The sequence below is a fragment of the Gordionus sp. m RMFG-2023 genome, chromosome 5, assembly GCF_954871325.1.
Source record: "Gordionus sp. m RMFG-2023 chromosome 5, tfGorSpeb1-WG-v2, whole genome shotgun sequence".
In the NCBI taxonomy this organism is placed as follows: Eukaryota; Metazoa; Nematomorpha; class Gordioida; order Chordodea; family Parachordodidae; genus Gordionus; species Gordionus sp. m RMFG-2023.
In genome coordinates this window covers 25,559,368-25,577,786 of record NC_088779.1, presented here as the reverse complement: position 1 = coordinate 25,577,786, position 18,419 = coordinate 25,559,368, and the positions used below count along the sequence as shown (strand labels likewise).

At 25.6% G+C, this 18,419-nt stretch overlaps 1 protein-coding gene across 1 annotated transcript; it reads left to right on the top strand.

Annotated features, from left to right (window-relative positions):
* The first annotated feature begins 1,324 nt into the window (after positions 1-1,324).
* On the top strand, positions 1,325-18,352 carry LOC135930292 (arylsulfatase B-like). Its single transcript, XM_065467073.1, has 14 exons — positions 1,325-1,445; positions 3,038-3,149; positions 3,637-3,688; positions 6,039-6,142; positions 8,638-8,744; positions 9,829-9,920; positions 10,017-10,118; positions 13,312-13,378; positions 14,030-14,127; positions 15,738-15,877; positions 16,123-16,332; positions 16,377-16,480; positions 16,518-16,634; positions 18,174-18,352. The coding sequence occupies exons 1-14, from the start codon at positions 1,325-1,327 to the stop codon at positions 18,350-18,352; spliced, it is 1,605 nt and encodes a 534-aa protein (XP_065323145.1).
* The last annotated feature ends 67 nt before the right edge of the window (positions 18,353-18,419 follow it).

Genomic DNA, 18,419 nt, shown 5'->3' with positions numbered 1-18,419 from the left:
CAATATAAAAGTAAAAAAATAAATAATGAACAAAATTTTTGAATAATGATAACTCCCGCATTTTTTTATATAACTTTTGTCCAGTAGTTTGTTCCTATACGAAAATTGATATTTTTGAATAGCCTTTGTGGGCAAGTAAGGATGTTATCACCAATCGTATATATCTGGGTTAGAATTCAGCAAGGACAAATTTTTTTCCTAAAGCCACCTAAGTAGTTCTGTGCTAAGGGGTATGTTGTGTAGAATATCGGAAGCGATCACGTGATTCTGCCTTTTAATATTAAAAAAAAATGTGTCTTATTGCATTTTCATTTGGTTGTTATTAAGAAAAAAATTTGGTTCGTTATTAAGTATATTTTCTAGGAATTGATCGTTATCAAAGTTCTGGTTAACCCTACTTTTAAAAAGTGACTAAAAGCTTTTTCCTGAAAATTTTATCAATTTTTAGTAATTAATTGTAAATTATTTTAATTCGTTTGGGTAGAGTGCATAAAAACGTTATAAAGCAAGATAAGAAACAATTGCAATTGGTATTATACTAAAATGGGAAATAAAAAAGAGCTAAATATCTAGTTTTTTTGCGCTAATATTTTATGAATAGTAGATATTTATTAATTCCTAAATATATGAACCGAATTATAAATAAAATAATGACGTTAAGTTTCAAGAGTGAAGTGAGCCAATTTTCTAGAAATCTTAATTCTGAAACCTATATCAAACCATAAAGTGTGGTATTAGTGTTAATTTTACTGATTTATTCTGTTTGATGGATGGTTTAAAGGTGAAAAAAATTATTGCTAATTAAGAAAAATATTGACAGAAATTCCTATTTAAAAATCGGGACTAATTTAAGTAAAAAACTTGGCTAAATTAAAAATAATTTATAATAATTTTTTTTTACCGCGGACCAAGTTTGACATTGGGGAAATTTTATAATATAGGAAGAATAACTAGTCTTAAAGATTCTTTAACATAAAAATCAGCCCACCCTCTACCACAATATTTTTGCTTACAAAAAATTAAAAATATCTTCCTGGCGATGGTGGAGGGGAAAATGCCTTCTTTTAATCTCCTTAAAAAATGCTTATGCCAACATATTTACTATAACAATTATATTTATAAATTTATTTCCCAGAATTATTTTTTTTTTAAAAATAATTATCTTAATATTTTTATAGGTAATTCTAATAATTTTATTAAATTTTTTTTATTCTACTTATATAATAGTTATATTAAAATTTTTTTTAATTTATTTTAATAAATATTAACCAATCCTTACTAAAAGATTAGCCATATATAAATTGTACAACTTTTATAAAGAAAAATGCACTGGCTATTAACATTTAATATTATATACCTATCAATCTTTTCACGTTCAAGTATATCCACTGATTCTCAAACTGAAAAAAGGAAAAATATACTCTTTATAGTCGCAGATGATTTAGGTATGATATATAATATTCTATTCAATTTTACAATTTAAAATTAAATTTGGATTTATGATTAAAATTTTTGGGATATTCACTGAGAGCGCCTTTTCAACTGAAGGTTTGGTTGAGTGGACTTCTAGCATCGTTGAATTTAGCCGAAATAAACATTTTTCTACTCTCAGTAAAACCATTAAGGAAGTATCTTTAGAAGTTATTTTAACCAAATAATTAGAATCAATTAGGGAATCTACCATTTTATTGTTAAATTAAACTCCAAACTCGGACCCAGAAATATTTGCAATAATTTATAACTATATTATCAATAAAGATAATTTTAATCCTTCACATAAAATTAATTACGTGAAATTTTATATTTTGTAAAGGAATGTATATATATATTTTAGTCAACAACCAATGTATATTTTAAATAAAACATTAAATTATATATTAAACAAATATTATTATACATCGTGAAAGTTTTACTTTTAAAAATTATCTAAATTTAAAATATAATCAAACAACAAAAATATTTTCAAATATTTTTATAAAAAAAATCTAACTTATCGAAGGTTATAAATAAAAATAAATATGCCAGATATTAGACCAAAAAATAAACGGGTTTAAACCGGTCATAAAAATAATATAGATTTGATTTGCTCCTTTTTAGTGATTTCATATAAAAGTTGAGGTTCGGTTATTCAGAAAATTATAAAGGCTCATTCCTGTATAACGGTTCGGTTCAAGTGGGATCCCTGCTTTTCATGTGTCAATTTAAATGTACATTTTACAGAATAAGTTTTAAACTGTTTTCAAAATCATTTAAATATTTTTCAATCTTAGAAATTCTAGAGGAAAACTTGTTTTTGTTACATAATTTAATTATATATGTCGATAAATATGGTTTTAATAAGCTAAATATTTAATTGTCATAAACCCGAGTCATAGTCTTGATACCCTCTTTATGATAAAATAAACAACGGAATGCAAACATAGGCCTGCGGCTTTGATGCGAGACATTATTCAACCTCATGTCTGCGTCAAAGAAATCTACAAATTAATTTTAAGGGCATACGTGGTCTGGCATACGTGGTCTGGCATACGTGGTCTGGCATACGTGATCTGGCATATGTGGTCTTAATTTTGGAAGACGCAAAATCCTCTCTAAATCGTTTTATCAAAAAAGCTTAAACAGAGAACTCACATGCCAAATCACTTAAAGACTTTTAATTTTTCTCCAAATAATGATAAAAGGCCCGATGGGCTCCTTAGGATTCTAGAAAATCTTCAATCTGAGATTATACATGTTGTCTTCACTCCCCGCTAATATCAATTTAAATCTCTAACAAATCAAAAAATACAAAAATTTAAACATTTTTATTGGGACCCATTATAACATATCATTTTATGAACCTTAAGGGCACAGTATTAAACTTTTAAATGAGGGCAAAAAATTCAAATGGATTTCTATATATAATTCCTGCTCCTTTCCTTTGTAGGAACACAATTTAATATTGTTAATAATTATTATATATATCTTTTAAATTTAATTTTTTTTAAGATTACAATTTCAATAAATAAAATAAATGATTTTTTAAAAAAAATAATAGGATGGAATGATGTAGGATGGAACAATCCAGATATGCATACTCCTAATCTAGACACGTTAGCGGAGAATGGTATAATACTAAATCAGTCATATGTCCAGCCTACATGTACCCCGTTAGTATTGATTTTTTTTGTTATTGCGAATTTAAATGTAAAGTGAATCATAAGGATGACAAAAGTGAAGTTCTATATATCCGTACATTAATCTTTATGTCTTATAATAAAGAATTTTTTAAAATTTATCAATAATGTTTCTTTATCTCTACATCATTCTGATATAGCATTGCCCTTTCGTGTTGTGAAAACAAAAGGAGTTTCGCTTGATTCTTCTCATGCCAATCAAACTCCACTAATAAAAAATTATTAGGGGGATGGGGGATTATATAAGAAGTATCAGTTTTTTGCCAAGATGCAATGAGGCATGTCAAGACGAGTTTGATCATTTTAAACGTTTATAAGAACATTGTTAGAGGAGGGAAAAGAACTGGCATATCAAAAGTGGAATTAAGATTTAGTCTAACGCGTTTCATTTTTGAAGTAACGTTTACAACACTAGTTTTATATCATGCATAAAAATAAATTTACTTAATATATTTATAAGATCCAGAGTTTCGTTTATGACGGGATACTTTCCTTATAAATTGGGATTACAAGTAATAATGGGTCATAATCATAATATATATTTTTGCTGATATTTACAAATACAAATAAAGCTTATAAATATGGCCATCACCAAAATAATCATTTATGGTTTTTATCCCCTCGGAAATCTTTATTTAAAATTTTTTATATGAAGTTATTTGATAGTGGCTACTTTTCCATTTGGCAGAGATTATAGAATTTTAAAATGTTTTTTGACTTTTCATACGGCTAAAAATAAAATATTTAAAAATAAGCATTTTTTTTCTAGTGGTACAAACATTATTTGACCGCCCTCAATGTAAGGGTATAAGTTTAAGGAGGAGGCTTCTTACCCATTGATTATTGATCAAGTTAATGTCTATATATTTATATCTTCTAATACTAGTATTGATTATACTATTTATATATAGATGCATTTGGTCATCAAAACTATATCAGGATTTATATAATATGCCTAAATTTAGAATCAAATTCAAATTAATTTGATTTCTGAACTGAAATGAAAAAAAGGGGAAGATATTTATATATTAATTTGCTTGAAGTTTTACATGAGTATTTGACTAATTTTTAAACGATATATTAAGTTACCAAGTTTTTAGTATGTATACCATAAATAAATTATTACTTTATTAATACCATGCAATAAAAATTATCATTTGCTAACATTTTAATAATTTAAATATTGAAATTGAACGTGAAATGGGCAAATGAAAGCATGATTGAGATATAATGATACAATTTAACATCATAATTTTTAAATTTTTTTTTTATTTTCATTAAGTATATAAATTTAAAAATTATACAAAGGCATAAGTTATTGATATTTAAAAACGAATTGAAAAAAAAACAAAATAACTTGAAAACTACATTCGCAGCCATCTTAAAGAGCAGCTATGGCGAAGAAACTATTGATTTCCATAAAAAAATGGCTCAGTAAGCTTGGTGTCCCACTCAAATGCAATTGATTTAAGTTAAATTTATCTATTCTATTAAGAAAATCAATTCAAGCGGGAGATTTTTCCTAAATATTATAACCAGTTATAACTTATTATATAATCGAGCGAAGAAACTGAATGAAAAAGGACCTCACATAACTTAAATCCTATAAGATTGACTTATTGGAAAAGTAATAATGTCTACACAATGAAAAAATTGTCGAAACTCCCCTAAAATAAGTGATTCCGCAATATCTAAGTGAATCAAATCAATGGGGCGAAGCCGGAAAAGGTTGGGCAAAACCTTTTAAGCTCTCTTAATTTTATTCAAATCGCAAGGAATATTGCAAAAAAATGAAAAATATTTCATTCGATATGTATTATTCCTAGATGAAGCAAGGGGTCCATATTATTTCGCGCTATGGATAAACACTTTTTAGAAAGAGACCTTCAATTAAGTTTTACCTTATTTCAAGAGAAAAAAATATCCTAGTAATGGGGTTTTCATGGCCATAAAATTTAGAACTTACCAGGATTAGTTATTCTTATCCACAATCTTATCATAAAATTCATAGTTAATAATGAGGAATATAAACGAGAATTATCAAAACATCCGATTTCTTCAACCATATTCCCTGCAGATCGATAATTTTTTTGGAGTTGGTAAAAATTATCGATATATTCAGCCTTAACCTATTATTAATAGAATAGAGATTATTGCGGTTAATATAAGTGTTTAACAATTTTTTATATAATATAATTTCACAATTTTCTCATGCCACACATTTCATTAAAGATAGATTTAGATATAATATACCTGTTAATGATTAAATTTATAATTGATAGAGATTATTTAAATATTTCAATTAATATAATAAAATCTTTGTTTTTGGTTTCCATGAATAAATCATAATATTTTTGTTAACATATTAGAATACAATTGAAACTTAAAATCAAATTCAAATTAATTTTATTGTTCATATTTTTCCTGATTACCCATCTTATAACTAAGATTAAAATGATAGCAATATTTATTTAATTAAAATTTTTTAAAATATTTATGAAGTATATTTTCAAAAAAAAAATTATTACAAAATTCTTGATCACAAATCAAATCACTACCATTTAAAATCCGGTTGATAAGCCAGCCAATAAAAATATAGAATTGAATATGATTGTCAGATCTTTAATAATAGGGGTGGGCATCCATTTTATTAAAGTTTTGATATTGGAATTTTATATATTTTATAATTTGTTGAAAGTTTTAACTTTTAATAGTAACCAAATGAGGAAGGATCAAATTATTTATATCAATATATAGAAATGTTAATTATTATTTACATTAAAATGATGTAGTTTTTTTTTACTTAATATTTTTAGATCAGTATTATTACGTATTTTTATTTATTTATCTAAAATCGTTTAGCAAAATGGTCTAAGACCACTTGAATCCAATGCCGTAAGTTTGAATTACACAATGATGCCAGAGAAGCTAAAGGAATTAAATTATTCGACCCACATGATTGGAAAGTATAATTTTAACAAAAAAAAATATTATAGTAGGGGAGACCGGGGCTAATCAGTAGGATGTGCCATAACATTTTTTAAAATGGAGGTATACTAGGATATTAAAATTTTGTCGTATATTGCCCCATCTTACATTGACATCCGACCACTCTAGATTTTTATCTTTCATTCATTTTCAAAAACAAAAATAAATTTTTAGCCTCTAAAAAAATTAAAATCTTAATTTTAAATTTAATTTATGAAAAATATATTTAAAATTTAATTTTTATAGATTTTAGTGTTTTAATAATTTTTACCTTATGCATAGATATCACCCATTATAAGATCACTAAATTGTTCGCTCATGTTAATTTATTTATAATACTTTCAAAAAATTACCTATTGTCTGTTTATTATTTTAAAATTATATTGTAATTTAAATAATTTATAGCTCTTTTAAGTTTTATTCAAATGGGTGTTGACATACTTTATTCTAAAAATGAGTTTGCCAAATTTTCAATGATTAAAATTATTTTGAAAAGAGAAATTAAGTGGAGCACACAATCACATTTTATATAAGTAATGGCGAATTTTATTTTGTAAAATTACGAATATATCAATCCTTATTTAAATATTATGCATATTTACAGTCGAAATATAAATCTCAACATATTTAAAGAATCTATTTAACAGTTTCTCATCTTGGAAATAGATTTTGGGAACTCTTCTCAATTCATGTCTAAATTCTGCCTTACCATCAATTCAGTAGTTATATTAAATTTGGCATATTTACTTATTCTTATTGTTTTCTTCGCTACATGAACTTGACAATATAATCTTAACAATTTTAAAATATCATTTCAAGATTTAGCATGAAAATAACAGATATTTTATAAATGATGAAAAATAAGCTATCATATATATGATTTAATTTAATATTGAATTTCACATATAAACTAGAGATTTTATTTTAAGTAAATATATTTTTTGAGCTTACTCAAAACGGAAGACACTTAAAGAAAACTCCCAAACAAGGATAGTCTACAAAAAATGGTTCTTAATATTATCTAACTAGACTTCTGTTATTGAATTTTACCGCTAAATCTACAAACACCTGGATAGATAATAATATTAATGTTGGGATCCTATCGAAGACATTTGAATATACTCGAACGATAGCTTAGAAATCAGCAACGAAGAATAAATTGGAAACTATATTAAAAAATTAATCAGTCACAAAGCGTGCCAAAATCTTGAGTCCAGTGCCACAAAAAATAGCAGTTAGCTATAAAGTTATATGGTGTTAGTTTAAAAAATTTTCAATTTTTAAAAGATTTGGATATGGAATTATGAGACAAATTAACCAGATTGTATTCAAAAGATATTTACGATCATAAAAAACAAAAGCTCGAAGTGCTATATTACAATATTAAAGGCATAAAAATATTTTAAAGAAATACTAAATAAAAATTGTAATATATATGATGAATATTCATATTATGTCACATTTAAAGTATTTTTATTGTCCCACCATATTATAAATATGCGATATGATGTGTTTGTGTTGCCCTGCATTCATAGTTAGCGCAAATTTATGGCGAAATACATAAATATACAAAAATACAGCATATTTTCTATACTTCGCCTCGAATTCGTGCTATGAATGCAGGAAAACCTCTCTATCACGGTTAGCATGAATTCGCGACCCAGAATACAAAAAACATAGCATATTTTCTATAATTCAGCGCGAATTCGTGCTAACTATGATTGCAATGTTATAATGAAAAATAACAAATTAATATAAAATTTTTTTTTTTATTTCAGTTCAATTTAATTCTAGGGCCCTGTTGATAAAAAATATCTGGCAAACTTAGGGTTAAATACGACAATTTATATTCAATTTTGTTGTTCAATATTTACTTCTATTTTACTTATATTTAAATTCAAATTTTAAATAAGGCAAAAAAATAATCAATGGTTGAACATTAATGAGATGGGGTAGTTTCCATAGTGTGAAGAATCTTATACACAAAATATTTTAAAATAATTAACTTCCAATTATTTTTACATAGGAAAATTTAGAAAAAATATTTGCAGAAACAATAATTATAATTTGTATCAAATTTAAAAATATTCTATAAACCTCACTCATAATTAGCGTGAATTACTTAAAATTTATTGTATTTTTGCATTCTCCGCCGAGAATTCATGCCAACTGTGAATGAGAGGTTACCCAGCATTTACAGGTATTCGCAGCAAAGTTTACAAAATATCTTTTGTGTTGTATTTTTATAATACTCCGTCGCGAATTCGCACTAACTGTGAATTCAGGGTAAGCCTTCAGATAAGAAATATTCTCATAAAATCCAAAGTTTATAAAATTTATTTAAACGTATATTCTTTTTTCTTACAATGTATTTTTTTTTATTAATGATAATGTTTATTATTATTTGAAATATTTCGATAGCCAATCAGTTTTAATAAATATATAAACTTACATAACGCGCATGAACATGTAGATGGCATTTGGGATATTGCAATAAAAATTTTACTCCAACTTCAAGAGGGTTCGATTCGTTTTTCGGATTTTATTTAGGAAGCCAAGATCATTTTTACCACAACACGTGTAAATCAATCATTTATTTTAGAAGAAGCGAATCTTAAGTTGAAACTTATAAAATAGAAAAATTAAACGAGAGCAGAGTAATTTAGTAAAGATTATTAAATTAAGATTAGTCCTTGAGTTTGAGTATCCTAAGTTGATGTTCAGAGAATTTGAAATTTGTTTCTGTCAAGGCACAGTAAAAAAAATTCTAAAGTCAACCCCTTAACCAGATTAAAGATTAGAAGGTTAGAGAAATTTATTTTCTAGATAAACTGTAATTTTTTTTAGGATAATTTATTTATATATTAAATTATCCTCCCACTTTTAAACAAATTATTAAAATTCAATTACCGGATATATTTATAGTAATAATAGATTAATAATTATGTTTCATTTAATCTATTTATAAAGGGCTTAATTTCTAAGATATTTATATTAAGTGAAGCTTATTGTAATTTGACTTCAATAAAATATTATCAAGAGCTAATAAAATTTGTATCAATTTTGAAATATTAAACATTTTATAGTGATTAAGATTTATTAAAAATAAAAATCTCATAATTGATATAATTAATTATTAGAATAATCAATTTATTTTATCGGTAAATTAATTTTAATAATGCATACTTATTGCTGATATATTTGAAATAATAGAGAAAAATTATATATATTTACTGATAAATTTATTAAAATCTTGGTGAAAAAAAAAATATTTAATGGTAAATCAATTAAAATACTGGAAAAAACGGATATATTTACAGAAAAATTTATATTGAACAAGATACTACCCATTTTTTTATACTGGTTTTATTAACAAAATACTTCTAATTTCATTATAATTTTTGAAAATATCTTTCTAAAAAATGCTGATTATTACGTATAAAAATACTGCAGAATAAACCTTAAAATAAATTTTATAAAATATTTAACATAATACCGATATTTGTAAAGATTAATGGGTAATTTTAAAATTAATATTAGTTATACATTAGTTCAAACAGAGAAATAAATTATATAAATGTTAACTTTTGGTATATTTAATTTATGTTTTTATCCTCTTCTACTTCTTTTGTTTGAATAACATGATGAATTTATAATTTAATAGCTGGTGTATCGAAGAATGGTACTAAATTTAGAGGATACGATTTTCATTACAATTATAACCCCTATCCGCAGGCCATCGGAGTTTATTCGACAGTTAGTTAAATAATTAATTTTTATATGAATAATTTATTGACTTCAAAATATTTTTTTTATAAATATTATTATGTATTTTTAAATAAAATATTAAAGGATCTTTATGCCGAAAGAACTATAGAAATAATAAACAATACTGATGAGGACAAACCCTTTTTCATATATCTGGCTTTCCAAAACCCCCATAGTCCCCCACAGGTTACAATGTTGACTAAAAATTGTAGGAATTAGCTAAGAATTTAGAATATTTGAAGTTAACTTTATTAAATCAAACAATCGTAAAATTCCAATAATATAAATTGAAAGTAATAATCCTTGATTAAAATAATATCACATTTATACAGTAATAAAATGTCAATTTACCATATCAACAAGAAAATTTATTAACCTTTACAATTATCGATAATTTAGTTATTTGATTTTGTTCTGCGATATTATAATATTATATTATTTTAAAAAAAGGACCAAATATAACAAACAATATCAGTTCAAAAATAATATCTAATTGGGAAATTTATTAATGACCATTTAGAAAAATTATTTAAGAAATTATCTTTTTAAAATAAATTAGGAATCTAAGATCATATTAAATATAAAAATTTAAAGTAGGCTTAAAACCAAGGACCCGAAAAGCATCGGTTATTTTATATTTACTGTTCCCTACAGGTTTATTTAAAATTTAAAGAAACTCCGCTCTTATGGTCATAGTTTTTCGGAATTTTCCGCAATAGTTTCAAAGCGGAACCTATTTAATGGTAGGAATTTGATTTAACATAAATTCATATCTCACAAAAGTTTTGAACTGAGGAATTCTTAATTTAAATATAACTTTTTTTGATGAATTCTTCATTAGCAATCAAAAAAATATTCTCTAAACGATATGGATTATGTGATCATTTTTTTTTTCAACCATTGTTCATTTATTTTAAATCATCATGCATATAATTAAATGATCTTGACAGGCGATATTTAAAAATGTAAGTAAATCTTTGTCCTGACATCTTTATTTCAACTTATAAGGGGTAATTGTTTAGAATCTAAAGCAAAATAAATATTAATAATTTATAGATTATATGCTTAATATTTGGAAAGTATCTTCAGAGATTAAAATATTATATTGTATTTATGTTAAGATATAAATAAATACTAATAGATATTATAAAAAAAATTTGACTTTTTTTAGAAATTAACATACTTTTTGGGAACTTGAAGTCCCACCTCCCCTTTAATAGAAGGTGTTTATATAATATTATATTAGATTGGAATGTGTTTATGTCCCTTATAAATAATTTTAAAAAATATCCTTTAAAAAAAATAAATATTATACCTATTATGTTAATTACTATTAATTACGATTCAAACGAAATATATTTAATATTTATGATAATAAAAATGGATTTAATGTACACAAATGAAATGGGAATTGAAGACTACCTTTGAATGATTAAAATATTATTATTGTAATGACTTAGAATTTTAATTAGACACACCTAAAATTAGATTAGATTTATAAAAACTCTTCCTTTTTTATTAATAAAGTAAATTATAGATGATTGATATCATTCCATAAACTATAGAGCGGTCACAAATATTCTGGGTCTCATCAGTAAGGAACTCCTCCTTTACTCCTAAATACTCCCTAATTTTGCCCCTTGGCAAATGTGTTTTAATTATTTATTAGCAATAATTTGTGCTAAACAATGCAGATATTTCTAAAATCATTGCCTGAAGGCAGGGTTTTTGAACAGTTAAATATAATGGTTCCTTTAGCAAATTACCATGATGACCCACGCTATATATTATTACCTTTTTTTATAAAATTATGTTATCTTTAATATATGTTTGTATATTGCGGCAGATCAGTAAATCAAATATTTAAATTATAAATAAATGTAAAAGTTTATTTATTTTCTTGTTGATCTTGTAAATTGACATTAATTTTTGTCTTGTTAAATAATTAAACATACTATATATAAATGATATTATTTAACATCAAAATTGTGTTATTGGAATTTTACCATTGTTTGATTTAATAAAGATACTTCTGATATTCCTAATTCTGTACTAATTCCTTCACACTTTATGCATAATAATTAAAATATTTGTACATTAGCAAAAAATTATCAAACAATATAAGAATAAAGAAAACAGATTATTATTTATTATTTTATGTTATAATTAATAACAAAATTATGTTTTATAATATAAAATTTAGATATTTTTAAAGCATTTTTTTTTAACTATAAACTACCATGTCAATTCAGCGAAATTATCGCTAAACAAATTTTAGTAAAACTTTTATTGCGAATTTCGTTTATCACGAATGGATTTTATAGCGAAACATAGCGAACCACATTAACGAATACTATTCCACGAAAGCAATACCACGAAACAAATATGGCCATTTTTTTATAGCGAAATCCTTATCGCGAAACCTTTAAAGTTAATACATTATAATGAAACTTCTATCTCGAATCAATAATCAAGAAAGTTTTATAGCGAAGTCCTTATAGCGAAGACAATCATAGCGAAAACTATTTCGCGAAAATATTATAGAGAGGTTCAAAATACTCGTTAAGTTCTTTCTTTCAAATTATAATTTTTCCCCTAAATATAAAATATAAATAGAATTATGCAAAATATAATATATTATAAGTAAAATATTCTTTCTTCTCTTTATCAGAAAATAATCTGTACGTGTGTACTGTTTTTTAAAGAATCAAGTCTTGTTTTTGATGTAATGTGCTCACGATAATGACTTGGCGCAAATACATTCGCGGTAGATCGCTATAAAGGGTTCGCGATAAGTTTTGTTAAAATATATTCGCTCTAAAGTATTCACTATTAAGGGTTTGCAGAAATAAATTCGCGATAATGATATTGTCTTTGCTATAAATGTTTTGCAGAAAAATATTCGCGGAATTGGTTATTACCCTCGCTATAAAATTTATTAACGACAAACGACATTCGCGATAAAAGTTTTGTAAGACGATAAAATTTGCTGAAATAATCTGATACACTTGTTTTTAAAAATTTATCTATATCAATTATTTTTCAAACCATCTGAATGTTCCACAATCAATTTTTTGATAGTGTTCCTATTCCGTCCGCTTATATGATACTTTAAAAATAATGTGAATTCTAAATTGAGTTGGATTGTCTACATGAACAGGTGATATGCAAGAGCCATTTGCCATAACTTTAAAGGGTCTTTTAAGATAATAGGTAATGAAGAAACGACTAAGTTTACTATAACCAACACGAATAGCTGGTGTAGTCATATAAAATGTCGTCTAATTTTATTTTAATAACCTTGGCTAAATACTTTTTCAAAATAAACCTCTTTTGGTTGTATCATAATTTGCTAATACATATTTATTTATGTAAACAGGTACCAAAAGGGAGTCCTGTATCTGGATGTCAAAATATTACTAATAAAAATCGGAGACTATTTTGTGGTAATTTGATAAATAATATGTGTTTGAATTTCTTATTAAATTAATATCTGAGGTTTTAATGACTTGGTCATTATTAATTTTATAGTTTTTAAAATTATATTCTAGATTACTTCTCTGTGATCTAAAGATTATGGAAGGTTAGGAATCTTAGTTAAATGTTTGCTCCACATCATAACAAATCAAGAGAAGAGTAAGGTTTAATTTTATAATAGAACCCCGCCTGAGTTTATGCCCGCGCTTTACTGGTCCGTTCCGCTCTATATAAAATTAGTAAGAGCCAGATCTGGTCATTAAAAAATGAGCATTTTTTTAAAAATAAAGTTAAATAAAATCAAAATAAATATAATGACTTTTTTCTAATCCCGGGGAAAATCTAATTAGACTTTATTTTAATAAAGAAATCAGTTTTTACGCTTGTGGCTACACCCTGCCCAATTTTTAAAAAAATATCTAGGGCTTCGGGTCGACTTACTGGATTCAACTCTATAAACTATTTTTAAAAAATTTATAATAAGATTAATGGTCAGGCTGAAATGGACTATTTTTTCTTAATTATTTTATTACTCAACATCATTTATCATAACAAAAAAGTAACTAAATTTTTATTTGTAAAAGTAGAACTTACAAAAATTTTTTTTTTAAAACTTATAGGTATGGTAGAACAAATTGATTTGGCTGTTGGCAAAATCGTGTTGGCCTTAAAAAGAAGAGGGCTTTATAATGATACTTTGATAGTTTTCACATCTGATGTAACAATTTTTTTATTATATTTAACTTCGTAAAATATATCACCTCACCTCATTTTCACATCTGATGTAATAATTTTGTTATTATATTTCACTTCGTAAAATATATCACCTCACCTCAATATAGTTAAAGGGTTGCTGTAATGAGAAGAGGGAGATTTGGAGGTTTGGAGTTGACTTTCCATTAAAATTTCCGAATTTTATTTTAAAGTTAGCTCTAGGCAGCTAAAAGGGTTAATTGTATATTAAAAAATGAACAATATATTACATAAATCAGTCATTTCATTTCCAATTTATTCTAGCATAATGTCACTCAAATGAGAACATCAAAATAAATGTTAACCACAAGATGACACAATATACTAATTATGCTCGGGAACCATATCTGGAGCTAATAAAAATCTAATTGATAATATTTTGGAATAAATTTGAAAAGTATTATCTCAAAGGAATTAGAACTCGTAGAGGAATTACAATTTTTCTTTCGAAATTTAGAGAAACAGTTGAATTTCTATCTTTAAACGGGCCTATATTGAATTTGGCATTATTTTTTGGAAGTAAAATAGAAACACATTTAATAGTAATATTAATTATAACTTCATTTAATAAAAATATGCTAAATAATTTTGCCTTACAAATTCCTGTTTGCGATCTGCGAAAAATTAGTATTTTAATTTACTAAATTTATTTTTTATTTCAAATGTTATCTAGGTAATGGCTTTCCTTCTAGACCTAAAATTTAAAAAGTTTTAAATTATGACAAAATACCTAATAGAACAAAATTGCACATCGTCGGAATTTATAAATAGGCAATTTATACTTTTATAGAGTTTAATGATATTAGATAAGTAAATATATAGATTAAAAATCAAGAAAATGAATAAGATTTATCACCTCTACAATAAAATGCTAAACAGGAAGGAAATTTCTCAATAATGGAGGTAGAGATATCTGATTCCTATATTTAACAGTAAAGGTGGTATACACATGTATTCCATCAAATTTTATATGTATAAAACTAATGACACATTAAGATTGTGTAAAAAAAACTATAGGAAAGTTAAGAAATAGTGTCGAAATTGCAGAAAATAAGTTTCATCATATCTGGAAGATCGAAGATTGATCCCATCAACGGATTAAACAATTGGGGACCAACTCAAGAAACTTTATAAAGCTTTCCTAGATCTACAGATAGTTTTTGATCGGCTTTTTAAGAAGGCTAATTTGGTGGGCTGTTTACGCTGCAAAAAAGTTACTTAACAATAAATTTGTATCTTAGAGTCGATGTTTTACAACCATGTCATCGCCATACAAATAATTTGAACATTTATTAACAAATCTCGTAATCTCGATGCCTAGGCGATAATTTTTCTTGCCAAAATATTGAGTTAGCCGTTTTTAAAAATCAGCTTTAATCAAGCTCTTTAAAAGCACTACTTTGATTTAAGAGGGAGTAGAAACAAACCCTGATGTTGAAATTGATGCCCATCTTGAAATCATATATACAATACACAAATATCATGCATGTTGTTAAATTTTCAAAATATAGTTAAAGAAATTAAATGTTTTCGTGTTTATAAAATTAATTTAAATATTTTTTTTCACGCATTAAGAATGGTGGTCAGGTTTTACACGGTGGTAACAATTATCCTCTAAGAGGTAACAAAGGTACAATATGGGAAGGTGGGATACGAGCTCCTGGTTTTATTCATGCCAAATTCTTAAACTTGCGAAGGGGATATGTAAGTATGAGGTTTGTAAATTTCATGAGGAACGCAATATAAATTGTAAGAAATTCATTTTTTTTTGTTGAAATAAAATTTAAATTCAATTTTTGTTGATTATTCAATTCAAAATAATTTTTAAACCTCGAAGATTTTATTGTTCTAAAACCTATTTTTTTAGGTTAGTTTAGTGAAACATTTTTACAATTTTTAATAAAGTATTTTAAAATGGCCATTTTGTTATCAGCCATATTTTTATATAAACATACAATAGATTGTTTCATGCGGTTGATTGGTACCCTACGTTTATAGAATTAGCTGGAGGTGGCTTATCTCAATCCAAATCTAACCCCAAAATAAATACATCCTTAAATATAGATGGCATTAGTCAATGGAAGGGTATAATCAATGCAAGTGCTCCATCACCTAGAAATAATTTTTTGATCAATATGATAATAAAAAAAAAAATTTTCGCCGGGATCAGGTTTACATAATATTAAATATTTTGATATATTGTATATTTGAAAGATTCGGAAATTTTAAACTACTCTTGGGTATGGCTGGAGAAATGGATGATTGGTATAAACCTGATAATAAGAAGGTTAATATAAATGATGGAATGTATTCAGGAGGTATAATATTTTTTTAATATCATATCATATTTTCTAGGTTCCGGACAAACTTTAAATAATTCGGGTATAAATGAGATTCTGGACCCAAAATTCGAAAATTATATTGAAAAATTGAAAATAGATAGAAATGATATTTGGTATTTCAACATCATGAGTAATATTTTTAAAACCTGACCAATAATATAATATTAAATGTTATGTATGATCTGATGGTTTATTGAAATGTCCGTTTTCTTATAATTTTAGATTTTTTTAAGCTAAATCGAAAATTTTAAAAACTAAGAATTAAAATAATTGGATGAATAAGACATCTCATTTTAAAATAAGAATGCCCAAATAAATAACTTTTGTATTAATTTCGAGCTCTCCCTTCTAGATACAGCAGCAAAAACCAATTCTTATGGCATTTGTTTAGAATCATCTGGCTAAGGCAGTGTGTCTCCATATCCGATTCCTCCAACTTAAATTATCTTGAGAAAAATCTTAAATTAAGGCTTTTGGACCTTTCGTGGTTTCATTCCTCTAACCTCCAGCTTAATATATTTCTTCATCTAAAGTTTATTTGCCTTTCGTTTTGAATGTATATTTCAAATCTATTTCTACTCATATCAGTAAGAGAGACCTAAGCACATACAAAATTTTGAAAAAATCCTCATAAAATCTTTTATTTTAATGAAAAGCGTTTGTGAATAACTCTACTTAGGCTAGCTGACTTCTCGGACTTCTCTATTATTTAATTTAAATTATTTTTAAAATATTTGAAATTTTTAAATAAAAGAAAACAGGGCACATTGAAAATAATTACAGGGTATGTAGGGATTAGGGACTGTTTTATCGAATAGGAGGTATAACGCATCTATATTAAAATTATAGGGGGTAAGTGGTTGCTTAAGATAACACCGTGTCATTTAAATAAAATTAGAGTTAGATAAGGAAGTAGTGGCTCAGAATAGTTTTTATTCGGATTTCCATTTTTTTTCTTCTATTTTTAAGAAGTAATAAAAATATATTTTTGTGTGTTGGGGGGGGGGGATTAAAGCGTGTTATCTCCATTTGTTTTCGTAAAAATTTTGGCAAATAAAAACTTACTTATCCTATTCCATCTTATTTAATAAAATTTCTAGCATTACCTTTCAGCACCTTAAAATATTGTCCCTTAACCATTTTTACACCATTGTTATTCACTCTTGTTCCTTTCACGTAAAAGATATATACTCTCCTTTAGTTCACTTTTATAACTTTTTTCATACTTAACAGTTACAATACATTATAGTTATATTTTCTCTCCTATCTAACCCTTACTCATTCTCACCTTTCCTATTGTTTTAAGCAAGTAAGTAAACCCTTAACGCCAGAACTATAAATTTTTTAAGCTTCTTTTTTTTACAGTGTACGCCTTTCTGTGCTCTTTTTTAAAAATCTTTAACGAGGATTCTATCTCATACCGCAATACTTTAACTTCAAATAGCCCAGAGTTTGTTCCTCCGACAAAAAGCATTTTGTGAGATCAAATCATCATTCACTTAAAGGATATAAGCTAATATAAATATAATTTTCTAAGTGTTTTAGATTTTTTATTTAAATAAATTATGAGTATAATTGACAACCTTGCAGAGAAATATTCCCTGTTTGAATTAGCTTATGAGGTCAAAATATAAATAAATAAATTTAATTAAATATATTTTATATCTAGGGGATCCTTACGAAAAAAATAATATAGACACAAAAGATAAAGTCTTCTATAAAATGCTAGATTTACTAGTGATGTATCGAGAATCTTACAAAAGTCCTACACGTATAAGAGAAAATCTGGCAGGAAATCCTAACTTCTATGATGGATATTTCCATTATGGTTGGTGTGATTCATATTAAAATTTTCATTAAATGTATTCCAAATACCTATAATGTTAATAATTTTATAAAACCGCAAAATTTGAAA

What these genes read in the sequence shown, in the direction of transcription:
- LOC135930292 (XM_065467073.1), top strand. Translation starts at nt 1,325, where the DNA reads ATGCACTGGCTATTAACATTTAATATTATATACCTATCAATCTTTTCA. An exon ending in TATAGTCGCAGATGATTTAG is followed by an intron (nt 1,446 to 3,037) that starts GTATGATATATA and finishes AAAAAATAATAG; the next exon opens with GATGGAATGATGTAGGATGG. An exon ending in TGATAGTTTTCACATCTGAT is followed by an intron (nt 14,128 to 15,737) that starts GTAACAATTTTT and finishes TCACGCATTAAG; the next exon opens with AATGGTGGTCAGGTTTTACA.